Below are 22,725 nucleotides of genomic sequence, written 5' to 3'. Positions count from 1 at the left end.
CACAGCTTTCTTGGTCTCAGCTCCGCAGCTCCTTTCTTTCACCTTGTGGGTGGATAATGTTGGACTATTAGGTGAATGAACTGTTCACTCTCAGGAATGATCCTCTTTCATTCCCTCTGTGTTGGCATTCCTTTTTTCTGTAATGATGGTACTCTCATGCTGGTAAGCAGGTCTCCCTAACTGAGATCAAACTAATCTGATAGAAGTATAGCCTTAAGCTATTTGCACCCACTTGCTCCAACTTGCTAGCTAGCTGTGATGCAGACTGCTGGGCTGCACTGCACAGCTTCACCACCACCTCTATATTGCTACATCTGAGTGTGACTGCGATAAATCAGAACCATACAAAGAACCATTAATATTGGTCTGCACCGAGGGTTAGACCACCTGAGGAGGTGCCCTGTGCAGAACATTAGAGGAAGACAGCTCCAAGACTAAATATAGCAGAAGAAAATTGGAGCAAACATCCAAAAAATCATGTAAAAAATGCATTTTGCATTGGGCCCCTGAGTAAGCCAACGCGAAACGCACTTTGGAGCTTTGCATCGTGGCACCTTAAACATCAGACAATGGGCAAGAACTTGGAGGGCATGGGATGCTTATATATGTTTTGGGGGCAGTACTTACTGTATACATTACCGTCCTTTTACCCCAGTAGATCCCTCAGGTCTAAAACTGCACTAGGCACTTCACTATATATTAATTACCTGATGTATTAAGGTTGTACATGTCGCCATCCACCTGATCTCAATCTTCATATGTCTCTTGTACTGTTTGCAAATGTTAATGATATGTAAAAATGAATTGTTTATATGAATACAATTTTCTACTATATAATTGTCTAAGGGGTACTTCCGTCTGTCTGTCTGTCCTTCTGTCTGTCTTTCTGTCTGTCACAGATATTTATTGGTCGCGGCCTCTGTCGGTCATGGAATCCAAGTCGCTGATTGGTCTCGCCAGCTGCCTGTCATGGCTGCTGCGACCAATCAGCGACGGCCACAGTTCGATTAGTCCCTCCCTACTCCCCTGCAGTCAGTGCCCGGCACCCGCTCCATAGTCCCCACAGTCACCGCTCACACAGGGTTAATGCCAGCAGGAACGGACCACGTTATGCCGCGGGTAAGTCACTCCGTTACCGCCGCTATTAACCCTGTGTGACCACGTTTTTACTATTGATGCTGCCTATGCAGCGTCAATAGTAAAAACATCTAATGTTAAAAATAATAAAAAAAATAAAAAATCATTATATACTCACCTTCCGCTGCCTTTTCCGCTCCTCGCGATGCTCCGGTGACCGCTCCATGCAAGCGGCAGGTTCTGGTGGCAAGGATGGTCTGCGAGAAGGACCTGCCATGATGTCACGGTCATGTGACCATGACGTCATCACAGGTCCTGCGCGCCTGCACGAGAAGGACCTGCCGTGACGTAACAGTCATGTGACCGCGACGTCATCACACCCTGGGACCGGAAGCTGCTGCCTGCACCGCACACAGGCGACAGAACTACTACAAGGCACCCTCGGAAGGTGATTATATGTTTATTTTTTATTTTTTAACCTGTGGCATACGTGGCTGGGCATTATACTACGTAGCTGGGCAATATATTACGTGACTGGCCAATATACTACATGGCTGGGCAATATACTACGTGGCTCTGTGCTGTATACTACGTCGCTGTGCAATATACTATGTGGCTCTGTGCTGTATACTACGTCACTGGGCAATATACTACGTAACTGGGCAATATACTACGTCACTGGCCAATATACTAAGTGGCTGGGCAATATACTACGTGGCTCTGTGCTGTATACTACGTGGCTCTGTGCTGTATACTACGTGGCTCTGTGCTGTATACTACGTGGCTCTGTGCTGTATACTATGTCGCTGTGCAATATACTATGTGGCTCTGTGCTGTATACTACGTGGCTCTGTGCTGTATACTACATGGCTCTGTGCTGTATACTACGTAACTGGGCAATATGCTACGTGGCTGAGCAATATACTACGTCACTGGGCAATATACTACATAACTGGGTAATATACTACGTAACTGGGCAATATACTACGTGGCTCTGTGCTGTAAACTACGTCACTGGGCAATATACTACGTAACTGGGCAATATACTACGTGGCTGGGAAATATACTACGTGGGCTGTGCAATATACTACGTGGACATGCATATTCTAGAATACCCGATGCGTTAGAATCGGGCCACCATCTAGTCTGTAATAAGACTATATATTTTTTACATGATTTTTGGGACTTTTGCTGCAATTTTCTTCTTTTGTTATATCTGAGTGTGACTGATCTAAATTGCTGGAAAAAAATAACCTTAAATGCATAGTGTAAAGGCAAACCCATGCTGTCTTCTGATCCAGCAGTATCACCAGTGCATTAACTCTTTAAATGTCAGGGGTTAAAAGTTGCATTGTACTGAGCATGCCTAATTTATTTAGACATGAAACTGCCTAGCCATAATGTTTAGCTGGACCTTTTTGTTATTCTTTCAATTTTATGGAGCACCTATTTTCATCTCTTTTACAATATCACAGATTATTGACATCACTCATTAGTGGTCTTACAGGGTAGTGGTAACATATAACAGTAACGCTATGCAGCAGTAGCATCACGCAGCAATGATGTCATGTTTTGGATCACCTGGTGAAGAGGATTTGCTGAACCGTAGGTCTGGATGAACATCTTGGACCATAGGCGTTGTGTCAGGATAACCAGATGGTAGAAAGAATAGCAGATCTGGATTAGCTATTGACACTTGGAGTGGCATGGAACAGCAGAGCTGGATATGCTAGACGGCACAAGAAACATTGTGGAAAACTTGAATAGCATGTGATAAATGTGGAACAATAATGCTGGATGTAGTCTATCTTAGTACAGCAAAGCTGGGTATGCGGGCAGGAACCCTGAAGCACTAGAGCCATGTGAACAGACATATACATTGGTATAGCGGAACCACGTAGGTGGACAGTACCTTAGAACATTAGAGCTGTGTAGGCAGAGAGGCACCCTGGTATATCAGAGCCAATTGTGTGGACAGCATATTGTAGTAGCAGTGCTAGATAGGAAGTCCAGCACCTTGATATAGCAGACACGAGTTTGCCGACAGCATCTTGATATAACAGAGGTGAGTGTGTGGACAGCACCTTGGAAAAGCAAAGAGGAGTTAAATTGGAGTTATACTTTGAGGAGAGTGTAGCAGAGCCCAGCAATGGGTTTGTTTTGAAGCGATGCAAAGTTTTAGCAAGTGAGTTTAGTACCTGAATACTCAGGCAGTATGCAGCCACCTGAGCAAACCTAAAAAAGGCCTATGAGAGTGATATCAAAGCAATGTCTATGGCACACAGAGCTGTGTTTTCTCATAGGGCCACGTTCACACTATCAGTATTGGGTCATTAGTTTACATCTGTATCTGTAAGCCAAAACCAGGAGTGGGTGATAAATACAGAAGTGGTGACGTGTTTCTATTATACTTTTCCTCTGATTGTTCCACTACTGATTTTGAGGTAAAATACTGACCAAATACTGAACATGTGAGCGTGGCCTAATATTCATGCCGCACAGTAGTGATGTACGAATGCATTCCTCCAGCATCTGAACTGTCACTTATGTTTTGTAGATGAGCGCGCAGCAACTGAAGACAAAGTCCTGATCTGTGAGAATTCTGACTGTATAGATAAACGACGAGCGGCCAAGGTAGGCGCCCATTCTGGAAAAATTCTTCTATATTCATCTGACTTCTCTACAAGACACCTATTGCGAGAAATCTTATACTAGTCCACTTTGGTGATGGGAGATGCGACTTTACACCTAACATGTAGTTTCACATGTAACAGTAATATCTAAGTACAGCGCCATTATTGTAAATTATTCCAACTGGAAAATTACAATAGAAATATATATATTTTTTTAATATGGGGCAACCGTTTTTTTTTTTTAAATAGAAAATCCAGGATGTATTAGCCCTGCTTATCAGGGTGAGCGGTGAAAGGAAGGACTTACACAGGCAAAGCTTAATTTGTATGTTACTGAGATAGTTCTGCTGGAAAATGTCTCAAATGCAAATGTGAAGCGAGTGACAGGTCACCGCGTCTGTCTGAGGTTCACCCCACATTTAGATTTTTGTCATATTTTAAGCCACTTAGTAAAATAGTGTACTCTATCGGTAAGGCCTGTTTCACACGTCTGTAATGGGGTCCATTTTTCTGCAATATCTGCAGAACCAAATTGAGAAAATCTTAGAAACCTGTGAGAAGAACCAAGAGAGGTTTGAGTATTGTAGAGATGTGACGAACTTTACGAAAACAGCACCCTCTGTCGGTGATGTCCTTAAAGGGGGCTGGTTGACTACTCATTTCAATAGCCAAGCCACCTTCCTTCTCTATCATGGCCCCTACAAAAATAAATGGTACATGGGTGTTACAGTTTCTCCACTCAGTAGCCATTTGTCTATCATATTACACTGTGTGTTGACTATATCAAAAAATGTTCTTGAGTTCCAAATTTTTGTTGTTGGGAGAAGCAATGGGGAACCTTACAATACTAAGCAAATAAAACATAAGGGCTTTTTTTTTAATTTTCTGGACGATCCCTTTAAGTAAAAGTACTATGGACAGTCATCTGTTTGTGATCCAGAAATAACCCCAGATGATTTTCCATCCCTATCGCCATCCTTATGTTCACTTTTGACTTCCATTTTTTGTATATCATAAGTAAGAATATTATGCAAGGTCAAATACATTTTCCTTTTTTAACAACAGCAATAGATCCATTAAAATGGATGCCATGTGGATAGTATCTGGAAAAGCGGGTGTTGCTGTATACATATAGCATTTGTTTTTTACACCCGATCCAGACAGCCATTTGAGAAATCATCCATTTTTCATCCAGAAAATAAACTTCCATTTCTCATCCTTATTGTCATCGGTATGGAATCATTTTTTACACATCAATACTTTAAACATAATGCAAGGCCAAATACAGTTTCCTATGGTAATAATTACAATCGATCCCCCCAAAAAAGCTGGATGCTAAATGGATGGTTTCCTTATGCCATCCGCTCCTTTTACACAACCATTGAGTTTAATAGGAGAGTCTGATTCTGAAAATGGATCAGTGTATTGCATTTTGTAGTTTTGTATTTTTTTTGCAAGTAGACCATCGAAAAACAGTATTGGCAAGAAAAATGCTGCATATATTATGTGTTTTTATTACTTTTTCATTTTTTTTATGCATTCAATTGAATGGATAAAAGAGTGCAGCAAAAATGCTAAAAGAATAAAAAAACACAAAAAAGAAAAAAAAAGCTCAAAAAGCTCAAAAAATGCAAGGGAAAAAAACACTGTTACTGTACTTAGATTTTAGGAAGCTCATTTATTTGGCTGCTACTGTAAAACACTGTGTTTTTTCCTTATACAGTTGTTTTACTACATACTAGAAATTACTAGCTCATTGGAGAAATAAAGATGGTCTTAATTGTGAATCATAAAGTGAACTTCTGACTTTCAGGCTCCATATCTCACCATCCACTACTGCTGCTAACCTGAGACTACCATCATTATATAGACCAACATCTTGGATATCTCATACACTGCATTGTTACTGTTTTGCTCCTTGTTGTGGAAAGATCTTTCTCTTCCTTTATACTACAAAGCACAACCTGTTCTCACATTCCCTAATAGCTCAGTGTGTTATTAGATTGATTCCCAAGTGAGAGGTCACTGGTTCAAATCAAGGAACAGCCATGAAGAAGATTTCCCAAGAAAAGAAAAACATCATCCAGCTCATCAATAGCAGTTGTTTTGGCCAAGAAAATTGCCAAACTGCATCAAGTGAGCGCCAGGACAGGTGGAAGAATATGAAATGAAGTCCGTCCGTCCATCCATTCAGAAGCCAAGACATTGACGTCCAGGCACAATATTGGAGTCAACAAGTCGGTTCCTCACAAGGTCTATCAGTTCTGGTGTGACAAACACAGCAGTGGAGGAGGCTCGTATGCTTCATAATAGTGAGATCACAGACATCCAGGCCAGCACCGTGCGACACACGTTACACAAGTCTGGAATGACGGCTTAAACAAAGGTGAAGATCCTCGACTTCAATATCATCATAAGTAGGGTTGGCTTGAGTTTTTGAAAAAGCATGAAAAGTGGACAGTAGAAGATTGGGGAAGAGTGATTTGGAGCGATGAGATGAAAGTCAATAGACTAAGCTCTGATGGCTGCAAATGGGTCTGGAAGAAACAAGGGGAAAAGGGGCTAATGGATCGAGAAATTGAAGGAACTGTCACGTTCGGTGGATAAAGCCTGATGATATGGTGTTGTTTCACAGCTAAAGGCATTGGATACTTGACCAGGATCGATGGTGGTCTCAATTCTGAGCTATACAGTGGCATGTAAAATTCTGGGCAACCCTGCTCAAAATTACTGTTATTATATATATATATATTTGTAATTTTTTACATTTTAAAAATTACAAAAATAAAAATGAGCCGATGTAAAGGTTTGGGCACCCTTGGAGATTTGTGTACCAGATAATTAGCCTGTTAAGGTTCTGGCTTGTTCACTATCATTGTTAGGAAAGGCCAGGTGATGCAAATTTCCTAGCTTTATAAAAACTCAGCCTCCTCTAACCTTGTGCCAAAAAACTGCAGCCATGGGTTCTTCTAAGCAACTGCCTAGTACTATGAAAATGAAAATGGTGGAGGCCCATAAAGCAGGAGAAGACAATAAGAAGATAGCAAAGTGTCTTCAAGTTACCCTTTCCTCAGTTTGAAATGTAATTAAGAAATTGCAGTTAAAAGAAATAGTGGAGGTCACGATAAGGTCTGGAAAACCAAGCAAAGTTTCAATGAGAGCTGCCCATGGGATTGCTAGCGAGGATAATAAGAACCCCTGCTTGACTGTATAAAAGACCTACAGAAAGATGTACCAGACTCTGGAGTTGTGTTACAATGTTCTAACACTCAGAGACACCTGCACAAATATGGTCTTCATGAAAGAGTCATGAGAAGAAAACCTCTCCTTCGTCCTCACCATAAAATTCAGCTTCAGAAGTTTGCAAAAGAACATCTAAACAAGCCTTGTGCATTTTGGAAATAAGTCCTGTAGACCAATGAGGTTAAAATAGAAATCTTTGGCCACAATGAACAAAGGTATGTGTGGAGAAAAAAGGGCACAGAATTTCAGGAAAAGAACATCTTCCAACCATTAAGCATGGGGGTGGATCAATCATGCTTTGGGGTTGTGTTTCAGCCAATGGCAAGGGGAACATTTCACAGGTAGAGGCAAGAATGTATTCAATGAAATTTCAACAAATTCTTGATGAAAACATAGTACAATCTTTAAAAAAGCTGAAGTTGAAAAGAGCATGGCTTCTACAAAGGGATAATGATCCTAAACACACATCAAAATCCACAATAGACAACCTCAAAAGGTGTAAGCTGATGGTTTTTCAATGGCCCTCACAGTCCCCTGGTCTGAATATCATTGAAGATCTGTGGCTAGACCTCAAAATAGCAGTACATGCAAGACGACCCAGGAATCTCACAGAATAGCAAGAATCTTCCAAGGAAGAATGGATAAAAATCCTTCAAACAAGAAATGAAATACTTTTGTCTGGCTACAAAAAGCGTTTACAAGCTGTGATACTTTCAAAAGAGGTGCTACTAGGTATTAACCATGCAGGGTGCCCAAAATTTTGCATTGGCCCATTTTCCTTTTTTAATTTTTAAAATGTAAAACATGGAGAAATATATATTTTTTTGTCTAAAATATAAAGGAAATATGTCATCTTTAACTTTAGGCCTTTTACAGATCATTCAATCTTCAATTTGCTTAATTTTTCACAATAACAGTAATTTTGACCAAACTTTTACATGCCACTGTATGCGAGTATCCTACAAGACGAGTTACTTTGTACAATGGAGTACTCTGGGTATGAAAAGGACGACATAATGTTCCAGCAGGACAATGACCAAAAGCATACATTGGCGAAAAAATTGTTCAATGACAATGAAGTAGAGGAACTGGATTGGCCCTCACAGTCCCCAGACCTCAATCCAATCGAATTCTTGTGGGTAGAGTTGAAGAAAAAGCTGTATACATTCCCAAGTGAGGCAACCGGTATGCACCAACTTTGGGAATGTGTAGAAGAGACCAGGGATCAGATTTTGGTCGAGACATGCTGGAATCTGATCAAGAGCTGCCCAGAAGGATTCTGGCAGTGCTGAAAGCCAAAGGTGGATTTACAAAATACTAACAAAATAATAAAAATTTAAATTTATAGTTTTAGGAGCAAAACAGTAACAATGCAGTGACATGACAAGAATCTGCAGAACTAATCATATGCTAAATAGTTACAAGTCAAATTTATGTATGAGACAGCTAAGAGAATTGTCTATAAAATGATGGTAGTCTCAAGTTCGAAGCAGTAGTGGATGGTGAGATATGGAGCCTGGAAGTCAGAAGTTCAAATCATTGTTACCCTTTTGCTCATCAGTGTATGCATAAGGAAGTCTGTGCGTTTCTTGTGTAATTGTCTTTCAAGCAGCTTCCTAATATAAAATAAACTAGGCCTTCTGTAAGTGGATAAAATTACGAGACAAATTATCAGCCTCTCATCGGGTGGCCTGCCGGGGCCATAATTGGCTGACCACTTAGATTACAGGGATGTTACGTCTAAACTTACCAGAACTGACAAGGACTTGCCTTAATCCACTCGACTCTTACTGTAAAGCTTAGCAGATTTAACGTTGGTTATCTCACCGGAGATCATATTCGCTGCTGGTTTCCAATAGTAAAAACAGTAAAACCTCACACAGATAATGTCTGTCTGCAGCATGGAAGACGATGGCGTCAAGGTAAGAGATGGGAAATGAGCCTGTATTATGCATTATATATATTCATGCAAATGTATTATTCTATTTTATTACTAGTAGTGGCATTATTTTACCACTAACGATCTATCAGTGAGATCCAATCGTCAGCTGGTGCAGGTTCTTGGCACAATATATACCAGAGAGGACACGGCATGTAGCACTAAAGAATAAGGTTGCCTCCTGGGGCTGGTTCTTACCACCATTCATCCACCATTCATCCCAGAGAAGAGGAGAAAAACAGCTAAAAAGAATGGGGATCCCTCCTATTACTTGGTATTGGCACCATTCATCCCAGGAAAGAGGGGAAAAATAGCCCAAAAGAATGGGGTCCTTCCTGATGCTTGGTATTAGCACCATTCATCCCAGAAAAAGGGGTAATGTAGCCAAAAAGAATGGGGATCCTTCCTGATGCTTGTTATTGGCAACATTCATTCAAGAGAAAAGGGGAGGTACAGACAAAAGGAATGGGGATCCCTCCTGACGCTTGGTATTGGCATCATTCATCCCAGAAAAGAGGGGGAAAATGACCAAAAAGAATGGGGTCCTTCCTGACGCTTGGTGTTGGCACCATTCATCCCAGAAAAGAGGGGGAAAATAGCCAAAAAGAATGGAGTCCTTCCTGACGCTTGGTATTGGTACCATTTATCCCAAAAAAGGGGAAATGTAGCCAAAAAGAATGGGGCCCTTCCTGGGGCTTGGTATTAGCACAATTCATCCCAGAAAAAAGGAGAAATGTAGCCCAAAAGAATGGGGATCCCTCCTGATGTTTGTTATTGGCACCATTCATTCAAGAGAAAAGGGGAGGTACAGACAAAAGGAATGGGGATCCCTCCTGACACTTGGTATTGGCATCATTCATCCCAGAAAAGAGGGGGAAAATGACCAAAAAGAATGGGGTCCTTCCTGACGCTTGGTATTGGCACCATTCATCCCAGAAAAGAGGGGGAAAATAGCCAAAAAGGATGGAGTCCTTCCTGACGCTTGGTATTGGTACCATTTATCCCAAAAAAGAGGGGAAATGTAGCCAAAAAGAATGGGGCCCTTCCTGGGGCTTGGTATTAGCACAATTCATCCCAGAAAAAAGGAGAAATGTAGCCCAAAAGAATGGGGATCCCTCCTGATGTTTGTTATTGGCACCATTCATTCAAGAGAAAAGGGGAGGTACAGACAAAAGGAATGGGGATCCCTCCTGATGCTTGGTATTGACATCATTCATCCCAGAAAAGAGGGGGAAATGGCCAAAAAGAATGGGGATCTCTACTGATGCTTGTTATTGGCACCATTCATTCAAGAGAAAAGGGGTACAGACAAAAAGAATGGAGATTGCTGCTGATTATGGTTCTTGTGGCCAAGAGGGGTAAGATACCTGAAATTATGATAATTAGACTGTGTAAAACTCCTCCTAAAATGACTAGAAGTATGAGTGTAAAATAGCCTCAGTGGCCAGTGTGAAAAATGTGCGATTTCTAATTTTCCTTTTTTTATAAATATGGATTGTGATATAAAAAAAACTAACATTTTTTTAAAACAAATGTGTGTAACACAAAAACCTGATATGCACAATATATTGTTTTCTGATGACATAGTCCTTTAAATACGGAAGGTAGATCTGCGATGGAAGCGTTCTCTTCCCAATGTGCCCAAAGCAACTTTCATTACTCAGAAACAACATCTCTGGGGGCCGATCCTAAAAATAACATCCGTACCTCTGTCCTTACACTACCCACTGAGCCCACCATCTCCACGGAAGATAACATAGCCCTGCTGCATAAACACAAGCGTACAGATATAGTAATAATATTATAAGGTGTATTTATGTTACGAGATTTCTCTGCAGCTGGATCTTATACAAGGCAGAAGCAGATTAGATGAAGGATGTTCCGAATGTTATCTAAAGACAAAACTGGAGTTTTGCTTTTCCAAACTGTTATATATAAAACTAAACGAGTGACACAGATGTAAAAATGATGGCGCCACATACAGTTTGTACTTAAACATCCTGTAGACTTTGGCTTTGTATATGGACGTACAGTAAATGTTCCTTACACACACTTAGATACAGCGTCGGACTGGAGCACCTTGGGCCCATCAGAGAAAATCATTCTTGGGGCCCACTATGTAGCTACATAGAAATAAATACAAGGCCACCAATTGTGCGGTAAAACACGTTAATATCAGTACACGTCTTAATGATATAGCACGAGTTTGGGTAGCCTCCCTCATCTATATATATATAAAGATGAGTGTATGTATGTGTGTGTATGCATCAAGCCACGCCCACTCCACATAGCCCCACCCACGAAGCATAGCAGGCACAGGCCACATCTAGCTCCGTCGTGCCTAGAATGGAGTTGCTCCTGTGAGGCATGGCGTCAAGGGAAAGGGAGGAGCCTCATGGATCGAGATGTGAGGGGGAAAATGAGAGAAGTCGGGGGAAAATGAGAGAAGTGCGGTGCTGCTGCAGTATGAGGCTGTGTATAGAGAAGAGTGAAGTGCTGCAGGTGGAGGCTGTGTATAAGGCCACATTCACACGTTCAGTATTTGGTCAGTATTTTACCTCAGTATTTATAAGCCAAAACCACGAGTGGGAGAAAAATATATAAGTGGTGACATATATCTAATAAACGTTTCCTCTGATTGTTTTACTGCAAGTTTTAGCTTACAAATACTGAGGTAAAAATACCAAATAATGTGTGAGCGAGGTCTAATACAGGAGGAGATGACACAGGTATATACTATATACAGGAGGAGATGACATACAGGTATATACTATATACAGGAGCAGATGACACACAGGTATATACTATATACATGAGGAGATGACATACAGATATATACTATATACAGGAGGAGATGACACAGATATATACTATATACAGGAGGAGATGACATACAGGTATATACTATATACGGGGGGGGAGATGACATACAGGTATATACTATATACAGGAGGAGATGACACACAGGTATATACTATATACAGGAGGAGATGACATACAGGTATATACTATATACAGGAGGAGATGACATACAGGTATATACTATATACAGGAGCAGATGACACACAGGTATATGCTATATACAGGGGGAGATGACACACAGGTATATACTGTAAACAGGAGGAGATGACACACAGGTATATACTATATACAGGAGGAGATGACATACAAGTATATACTATATACAGGAGGAGATGACACACAGGTATATACTATATACAGGAGGAGATGACACACAGGTATATACTATATACAGTAGAGGAAATTACATATAGGTATATACTATATACAGGAGGAAATGACATACAGGTATATAATATATACAGGAGGAGATGACATACAGGTATATACTATATACGGGAGGAGATGACACACAGGCATATCTATATATATGAGAGGCATCATGATTACTCGCTAATCCTGCCCCCTGCACAGTAGCTCCGCCTCCCACCACATCACCACGCATAATCCCGCCCCCCACCCCATTACCACACACAATCCCGCCCCCACCACGTTACCACACACAATCCCCCACCATATTACCACACACAATCCCGCCCCCACATTACCACACATAATCCCGCCCCCACCACATTACCACACACAATCCTGCCCCCCACCACATTACCACACATAATCCCGCCCCAACCACATTGCCACACACAATCCCGCCCCACCACATTACCACACATAATCCCGCCCCCACCACATTACCACACACAATCCCACCCCCACCACATTACCACACATAATCACGCCCCACCACATTACCACACACAATCCCGCCCCCACCACATTACCACACCACATTACCACACACACAGTCCTGCCCCCCACCACATCACCTCACATAATCCCGCCCCCCACCCCATTACCACACACAATCCCGCCCCCACCACATCACCACACACAAACCTGCCCCCCCACCACATTACCACACACAATCCCACCTCCCACCACATTACCACACACAATCCCGCCCCCACCACATTACCACACACAATCCCGCCCCCCCACATTACCACACACAATCCCGCCCCATCACATTACCACACACAATCCCGCCCCCCACCACATTACCACACACACAGTCCTGCCCCCACCACATCACCTCACATAATCCCACCCCCCACCCCATTACCACACACAATCCCGCCCCCACCACATCACCACACACAATCCTGCCCCCCCACCACATTACCACACAATCCCACCTCCCACCACATTACCACACACAATCCCGCCCCCACCACATTACCACACACAATCCCGCCCCCCCACATTACCACACACAATCCCGCCCCCCACCACATTACCACACACAATCCGCACCACATCACCACATTACCACACACAATCCCGCCCCCCACCACATCACCACACACAATCCCGCCCCCCAACACATCACCACACATAATCCCGCCCCCCCACCACATTACCACTCATAATCCTGCCCCCCACCCCATCACCACACATAATCCCGCCCCCCACCACATTACCACTCATAATCCCGCCCACCCACCACATTACCACACATAATCCCGCCCCCCCACATCAGCACACATAATCCCGAGCCCCAACACATCATCACACATAATTCCACCTCCCCACCCCATTACCACACATAATCCTGCCTCCCCACCACATCACCACACATAATCCCGCCCCCCCACCACATCACCACAGATAATCCCGCCCCCCACCACGTTACCACACACAATCCCGCCCCCACCACATTACCACACATAATCCTGCCCCCCACCAAATCACCACACATAATCCCGCCCCCCCACCACAGTACCACACATAATCCCACCCCTCACCACATCACCACACATAATCCCGAGCCCCCACCCCATTACCACACATAATCCCACCCCCACCACATCACCCACATAATCCCGCCCCCCACCCCGTTACCACACATAATCCCGACCCCCACCCCATTACCTCACATAATCCCGCCCCCCACCACATCACCACACATAATTCCGCCTCCCCACCCCATTACCACACATAATCCCACCCCCCACCACATCACCACACATAATCCCGCCCCCCACCACGTCACCACACATAATCCTGCCCCATCACATTGTCACACACAATCCCGCACTCCCACCACATTACCACACATAATCCCACCCCCCACCACATTACCACACAATCCCGCCCCCCACCACATTACCACACATAATCCCGCCCTCCACCACATTACCACACATAATCCCGCCCCCCCACAACATTACCACACATAATAACGCCCCCCCACCACATCACCACACATAATCTCGAGCCCCCAACACATCACCACACATAATTCCGCCTCCCCACCCCATTACCACACATAATCCCGCCCCCCACCACACATAATCCCACCCCCCACCACATCACCACACATAATCCTGCCCACCACATCACCACACATTATCCCGCCCCCCCACCACATCACCACACATAGTCCCACCCCCCAACTCATCACCACATGTAATCCCGCCCCCCCACCACATCACCACACATAATCCCGCCCCCCCACCACATCACCACACATAATCCCACCCCTCCACCACATCACCACACATAATCTCACCCCTAAACCACATCGCCACACATAATCCTGCCCCCCACCACATCACCACACATAATCCCTTCCCCCAACACATCACCACACATAATCACGCTCCCCCACCCCATTACCACACATAATCCCGCCCCCCCACCACATCACCACACATAATCCCGCCCCCCTACCACATCACCACACATAATCCCGCCCCCCACCACATCACCACACATAATCCCGCCCCCCACCACATCTTCACACATAATCCCGCCCCCCACCACATCACCACACATAATCCCGCCCCTCCACATCACCACACATAATCCCGCCCCTCCACCACATCACCACACATAATCCCACCCCTCCACCACATCACCACACATAATCCCGCCCCCCACCACATCACCACACATAATCCCGCCTCCCAACACATCACCACACAATCCCCCCCACCCCATTACCACACATAATCCCGCCCCCCACCACATCACTACACATAATCCCGCCCCCCACCACATCACCACACATAATCCCGCCCCTCACCACATCACCACACATAATCCCTCCCCTCCACCACATCACCACACATAATTCCGCCCCCCACCACATCACCACACATAATCCCGCCCCCACCACATCACCACACATAATATCGCCCCTCCACAACTTTACCACCCATAATCCCATCCCCCCACTACATCACCACACATAATCCTGCCCCTCCACCACATCACCACACATAATCCCGCCCCCCCACCACATCACCACACATACTGTATATACTATATTCAGAAGGAGATGACACACAGGTATATACTGAGGGGAATATGAGAGGTGTGAGGTGAAAATGAAAAGGTGTGCGTGCAAAATGAGAGTGAGGGGAAAATGGAGTGATTGGAAAATGACAAGTGTGAGGTCAAAATGACAGGTGTTAGGGGGAGAAATGAGAAGTGTGAGGGGGAAATGAGAGATGTGAGGGGGAAAATGAGAGGAGTGAGGTGGAAAATGAGAGGTGTGAGGGGGAAAATGAGAGGAGTGAGGGGAAAATGAGAGGAGTGAGGGGGAAAATGTGAGGTGCTATAACTAACCACAGATATTTACTATGCCCAAGCAACGCCGGGCTCTTCAGCTAGCAGAATATAATATAGCCCCCCTCATAGAATATAATGTAGCCCCTTCACAAAATATAATATAACCCCCTCATAGAATATAATGTAGTCCATTCATAGAGTATAATACAGCCCTCTCATAGGGTATAATGCAGCCCCCCATGGAATATAATGTATCCTCCTCATAGAATATAATGTAGTCCCCCTCATAGAATATAATGTAGCACCACATAAAATATAATGTATCCCCCCCATGGAATATAATGTATCCTCCTCATAGAATATAATGTAGTCCCCCTTATAGAATATAATGTAACACCACATAGAATATAATGTAGCCCCACATAGAATATAATGTAGCTTCCTCCATAGAATATAATCCAGCCCCACAGTCCTACAGTATTATCCCCACCAGTACTCACTCACTGATATACTATAGATTTAAAAAACACACACGCACACAATACTCACTACTCTTACTCATTCCCCCGCTGATCCCAGCTCTGCTCCGGTTCCAGCAGCTGCACTGCCCGGCCCACAGCATGGTGCGTGATGAAGTGACATCATGGTGCACCCACTACATCAGAGGCAGAGTGGAATGATGAGGGAGGGAGTGTCATCTGACTCCCTCTCCACCATTATTACTTTCAACTGGATCGGCATCTATGATGCCGATACAGTTCAATGCAGCGTGCAATGGGGAAGAGGGGGGCCCCCCTGACACATGGGCCCCATAGCGGCCATGTGGTGTGCTGCTATTAGTGGCACGCCACTGGCTAGGGGCCCCTGGGTCAGTGGGGGCCCTATTCTGCCGGCACCTACCTCCGGCCCTGATAACTGGCAGCGTTAGCCGCAGCCGCAGGCTTCCTGCTGCTCAGAGATCACTTGTGCCCGCTACTAAAGGGAATGAATATTCAATGCTCTCCACTCCCATGGGCTTGGAGAGCAGTAAATATTCATTCTCTTTATTAGCGGGCACACGTGATCGCCCAGCTGCTGCTGGAACTGGCGGCTACGGCTAACACTGCCACACTTACACCATAAGAGTAGGTTCACACCACCGTATAAAAGAATCGTTCAGAGTTTCATCCCGAAAAGTGTAATCCGTGCACAATCCGTTTTTACAGCAGTAGATATTAATCTGTTACAGGACTATTTACAGTTTCCTAGTTTACAGAATTACAATGTATCTGTAAAGATCGGATACTTTACTGTGGTATACAATTCAATGTATCACAGGAAGCAGAAATTTTGAAAAAGAAAGAGTACAGAATTGATCATTTTTGACTCATTAATGGAGGACCCCTTTATATAATGTCTGTGTGATATTGTTATATAACGGTATTTTTCTTTTTGCTTCTTTGTAAGTTACATAACGCTTCCCTCATCGGTTTCATGGTGACTTCATACATGGAGCAATCAGTTTCTTGAACAGATAACCATCTGTGGTGACAACTGTGCTCACGTTACCTCCTCCACTACATCTGCTTCAGGCTGTGTGCGAGCGTAATTATTGATGAAGCAAATCCAAATAGGACAATACTAAGCGAAGATAGATGGTCTTAAAGGGTTATGCTTATATGCTTACCTTACCAATTTCCCCGCTGCTGGTCTTGTGAGTACCACTGCCATTGTATTGTGTTTCAATAAAAACTGCAATCCTTCATTTGGCCTGCGGAGGCACTGTAGTAAAATAAACGCTTTCTGCTTGGTTACATCAAAAATTAGAGCTCCGCAATAAGATATCCTGAATTGCAGTAATTATACTACTAATTGAGTAGACCATCATCTGTGCCGCTGATGTGTGTGAGTTAAGACCATTTTAGTCTGAAGGGTCTATGAAAATTCCTAGGGAACCATTCTCCTTTTAAGTCATGTAAAGTAAAATTAAATTAAAAGGTTTGTCCAATTTTCCAGATCTTCTGTCACAGGTGTGTCAAGTGTGACAGACAGTCATTCTGCATCCAGCTGTAGAAGGTCACTGCGCTTGGCTATGCAGGCACATTCTGGATCATGCATCTCTGCTGTAGAGTTATATCCTCCTCCCTCTAGGAGCTATCAGTGATCTCCACCGTCTCCTGCTGATTAACACACCCTTGCTGGAGGCTTAAATACCTTTAGTCTCTTCAGCAACGTGCCAGTGATAGCTCTACTTACCTGTCTGTTGGAACTGCTAGAAGTCGACTAGTTTTTTCTAGGAGCCTCTTGGAGGATTTCTGGCGTGAGCTCTCTTGTGTCATCTCAAGCTAATTGTATTCCCTCATTTGTCTTCTTGTTTTGTCTTTAGTTGTAGTTGGGGCTTACTAGTGCGTACCTCATTCCCTCCCTATCCAGGGCCTATCATTAGGGACATTCAGGGATTAGGTTCCTGCTCGGCGATAGGTGCAGAACCTATTTAGGAACATTAGGACAGACAGGGTGTTTTCAGATCTGTCTAGGGGTCTCCATTCCCCCCTTTCCTAGTGTCTGGGCTACCCCACCCTCTTCCTGTTGTTGTGCACCAAGCTTCTCCCTCACCCAGCATGACATCTTCCTTTTTGTCTGGGGTGGTGTGCTCCTGGAGACAGTATCTATCTACCTATCCATTTACATATTCTATTCATCTATCTATCTATTATCTATCTATCTGTCTGTTATTTATCTATCTATTATCTGTCGATCTATTATTTATCTATCTATCTTGTAATGCATGCTGCAGCGCAGTAGCACACAACCTCCACCAGGGGGTGCGGGTGAAGGAAATCAGGTACACTCACAGTGAAATCATAGAGCAGCAGGCAGCAGCCACTAGGTGGCAAAAGAGTAGTCAGAAAAAGCCGGTTCAGCAACAGAGGGAACAAAGTACCAGAGGTCACAGTAATACACGTGGTCCGAAACAAGCCAAAGAAGTCAGAGCCGATCGGGAGCAGGAAAGCCAGAGATGCAAGACAGTCAAACAGGTCAGAGGACGAGCCGAGTCAAATACCAAGGGGTCACAACGCGGAGAGCGAGTACTACAACGAGCGAAGTCCAGGGGAACACAGGAATGGGACCTAGGTAATCGGGCAGAGGACAAATCAGGATATAATATGTCAGCTGCTCAATCCAGAGACAGGAACTATAACTGACACTGCTTGCAGGTAACAGCAGACTGAAATAGCCAGACAAATCCCAAAACGAGGCAAGGAAGATTAACCCCCGCATGACCATCCTGGACAGAGAATAATCAGAAACAAACCCCGGACTGGATCATGACATATCTATTATCTATCTACCTATTATCTATCTATTATCTATCTATCTATCTATCTATCTATCTATCTATCTATCTATCTATCTATCTATCTATCTATCTATCTATCATCTATCGATCTATTATCTATCTATTATCTATATCATACCTATCTATTTATATATCTATTATCTATCTATCTATCTATCTATCTATCTATCTATCTATCTATCTATCTATCTATCATCTATCCATTATCTATCTATCATCTATCTATCTATCGATCTCACAACTTGCCACACATTAAAACCTAACAAAAGTCTTGATTTTTATTGGACTGTCCTATGAACCGATCTTTTCAAATTCACATAAAAAGTGGCATTCTGATCTAATTTTGTGTATAGTTGGATGCAAGGATCAGTGTTTTTCTTGTTATTCAAAATCTCAGCTTTGGGAGGTGTAGGTATATTAATACATTGTTTTAATATATTTATTAAATTTATGGTTTGTATATTAATACATGTATAGTTTTTGAAAATGTGCGATCTATTCAGACCTGAGCCGGTCATCATTGAGCCACAAGTTCACAAGCCTTGAGCAGAATTTTATATCCTACAAATCTCTTTCCATGTGTTCCGGTGATTACTTTGTCATTAACTAGTAAATGCCTTCATGATATGTAAAATTAATTTCCGACCTGGGGAAAAAGTTCCTGCCATAAAAGCTTCCCATCAAGAGTTCTCTGTTCGTGTGCACTCAGTTGCTTGTAGCTGCAACGAGAAAGGAATTTCTTCTTCCTCTTAATCTTAAAATGTTATTTACTCAACTGAATCGCGGTGGATGTCACTTGTAACTGCAGACTAAATAGAAAAGAAACCAGGGTCATTCATCAAACTCAGGAGGTTGGAGGATTGTTAAGCCCACACAATGCAAACATACAATTGATTCTGGTGCCACCAAATTTAAGGCTGAGAAATAATGATGATTTTCTGATACAAAACATAGATTAGAAAATATTCTAATGTGGTTTTCTTCCTTCACCACTAGAGGGAGCTTTGGAGCTTACTGCATACTGTTATGCATGCATTTCCAAGATAAAACAGTATGCAGTGAGCTCCGAAGCTCCCCCTAGTGGTGACAGCTAGAAATCTAATGCAAATAATAGGTATTAGCTTGTGAATAGCCATCTGTGACAGATATCAATTGAAAATGTGTTTGGGTTTCACTACTGAGCTGAATTTTGATGCTTTCATTTTGGTTTTGAAGGGCAGTGTATGAAAACATAAAAAATGCTTAGTATTTGTACAATTACTCATCTCTAGGTAGTTTGCCTTTTGTCAGATGTCTATGGATGTATTTATTTTTTATGGGCTTTTATGAGACTGTGAAAATCTGCTTAAACAAGAAACCATGTCATTCATTTTTTAGGCTGTGTATGATGTTGCTTTTTAGCTCCAACTACATAAATAGGACTTAGCTGCAATACCAGACAGTGCCTATGGACAACAGTGGCACTGTTTCATAAAGAGAGATGCTACATTTTTGTTATATTATGCAATCCTTTTAATATCACAGATTTTGCTCCTGTGTTACTGATTGAGTGCTGATCATCTATTCAATCTACCACATACGGTTCTCTCTGTGCCAGCCTTTGATGACAACAATATCACACTTTCACATTCGTGGTTCCTATGTAATAGTATGCAGGTACTGAGTATGTCACCACGGAACAGACAGACCAACAGTTGAGGGGTTTAATAACAGGAATCAGGTTCTCCTCGCAAAATATGGGAGTCAAACAGTGTAACAGAAGTAAGCAAGATTTCTTGAGAAAAGAACACTTGTCAGTCTGATGAGGACTTGCTTGAAGGATCATCTTCTCCAACGTAGGCAGCGAGAAACAGCAGCACTTGTCGTCCCTCTGTTGTCCGTGGGCTGAGTAGTCTCTAGGAGCCCGCTGCCTGGGGTTTCGGGAGCTAATGTGATATGCACAGGATCTGAGTCTTTAGCTTTGACAGCACAGCCTATCCCGGGAAAACGATGGTCAGTCTATTATTAAGTCTCTCACCAGGAATCAGGGGCTCTGCACTGATACCGTGGATACCAAGGGTCACAGTCTCTGTACTGATACCGTGAGTACCAGGGGGTCGCAGTCTCTACAAGGGCCAATGTCTCTACACGGGTCTCAAAGCGCCCCTCTCCAGTCACAGCAGAGTCCGCTTTCATGTACTCACAAGATGCAGTCTTTTTGGGAAATCTCCCTGTATTTGTCCTTTGACCGGGAGCTCTCTCTCTCTCTCTCCCGGAGTGCAGCTGCACCCTGCTCTGACCGCTGCTCACGCTGCTCTGTCCCTTGCGTGCGTGCCTTTCCCGCTCTTTGCCCAGCCTCCTTCCTGTCCCAGTCTCTAAGTCTGCCCCCTGGGGAACCTGTAGCACAGCTCAATGGTTCCAGGCACAGAGCCCAGAAGGTAACTGCCCCCGGACTCTTCTTGTGCTTCACCTCCTTACACCTAAACAATGATTCTATGACACTAATATACTCGTATTGATTCCGGACTAAGCAGCACTTGCGTAGTGTGTTGTGTCTGACTCCCTACTCAACGTAATCACCTGACACCAGATCCTACCTATACTACCGTTTATGGAGAAAAGTATGTGCACCCCTCCACATTACAGCTACAGGGACTTTTTTTTACCTCCTGTTCTTCTTCCATAGACAAGGAGTTGATTCTCCTTTATTTTCAGCTCTAACACCCCTCAATCTTCTGGGAAGATTTTCTGCAAGATTTCAGAGGCGTCTGTGGGATTTTTTTCCCATTAATTCAGAAGAGCATTTGTGAGGTCAGAAACTGATGTTGGAAGACAGACCGGGCTCACAATTTTTGTTCTAGTTCATCCCAGAGGTGTTCAATGGGGCTAAGATCAGGACTTTGGGTGGCTGGTCATGTTCTTCCACCAAACTTCCCCCAACCATGTTGTTATGAACCTGGTGTACTAGGCACAGTCAAGGGGGATAGAAAAGGGCTTTCTCCAAACTGTTCCCTCAAAGCTGGAGGCTACATGTCGTCTGCTGTAGGATTAAAATATCCCTTCACTGGAACTAAGTGACTGAGGTCGACTCCTGAAAAAAACCTCATAGTTTAATCCCCTCTCCACCAAACTTTTTAGTTAGCACAATCCAGTCAGACGGGTAACATTCTCTTGACGTTCGTCAAACCCAGACTCATCCATCACATGCCAGAGATGCATGATCCATCAATGCGCAGGACAAGTTTCCACTACTCTAAAGTCCAGTTATAGTGGTTTTACATCACACCATGTGACACTTGGGGTTGTGCTTGGTGATGTAAGGCTGCTCGACCATTAAGCTCCTGGCGGGGAGGATTATTTGTGCTCATGTTAAAGTAAGGTTGATGGACTATGCTACAGTGTTCCTGCCTCTGAAGACACTAACAGCATTTTGTGTTGTGTTGTAATGTGTATTATAAACATAAGGATGAATGACCTCGGGGAGATCAAAACATCCAACACCGCGGAGACACCATCACGTGTTTCTCAACGCAGTGATCCAGAACACTGCCCCCATCCCTAAAGGGAAATATGCAAATGCATGTAGAAAAGCTGGGGAGACACCATCACGTGTTTCTCAACGCAGTGATCCAGAACACTGCCCCCATCCATAAAGGGAAATATGCAAATGCATGTAGAAAAGCTGGGGAGACACCATCACGTGTTTCTCAATGCAAGCAATGAATAGCCAGGTCTTTCACCGGGAAGGAACAACCACGGGAAGAGGAGCTTCAATAGAACGCTAGTCACACAGGTACATGTGATGCACAGTGTCTGGCTTACAGCCTATTAAAGGAGCCCATAATATCAGCTGGGCTGTCCAGCACTATATGAGTGCACCCCACAAGGACAGACGCCCTGGTTCACCGAACAACAAAAAA

The 22,725-nt window shown here is 43.7% G+C and overlaps 1 protein-coding gene across 1 annotated transcript in view; it reads left to right on the top strand.

Moving 5' to 3' along the window:
• Positions 1 to 22,725, top strand: part of PLEKHG5 (pleckstrin homology and RhoGEF domain containing G5) — a 264,891-nt gene that overhangs the window by 1,877 nt on the left and 240,289 nt on the right. Inside the window, exon 2 of the mRNA XM_077250373.1 lies at positions 3,635 to 3,711. Coding sequence (XP_077106488.1) covers positions 3,635 to 3,711 — 77 coding nt within the window. The remainder of the gene's footprint in view (positions 1 to 3,634; positions 3,712 to 22,725) is intronic.

This window comes from Ranitomeya variabilis, chromosome 4 (genome assembly GCF_051348905.1).
Source record: "Ranitomeya variabilis isolate aRanVar5 chromosome 4, aRanVar5.hap1, whole genome shotgun sequence".
Lineage (NCBI taxonomy): Eukaryota > Metazoa > Chordata > Amphibia > Anura > Dendrobatidae > Ranitomeya > Ranitomeya variabilis.
Note: the sequence above shows the minus strand (reverse complement) of the source record. Positions and strands in the feature narration are given on the sequence as shown.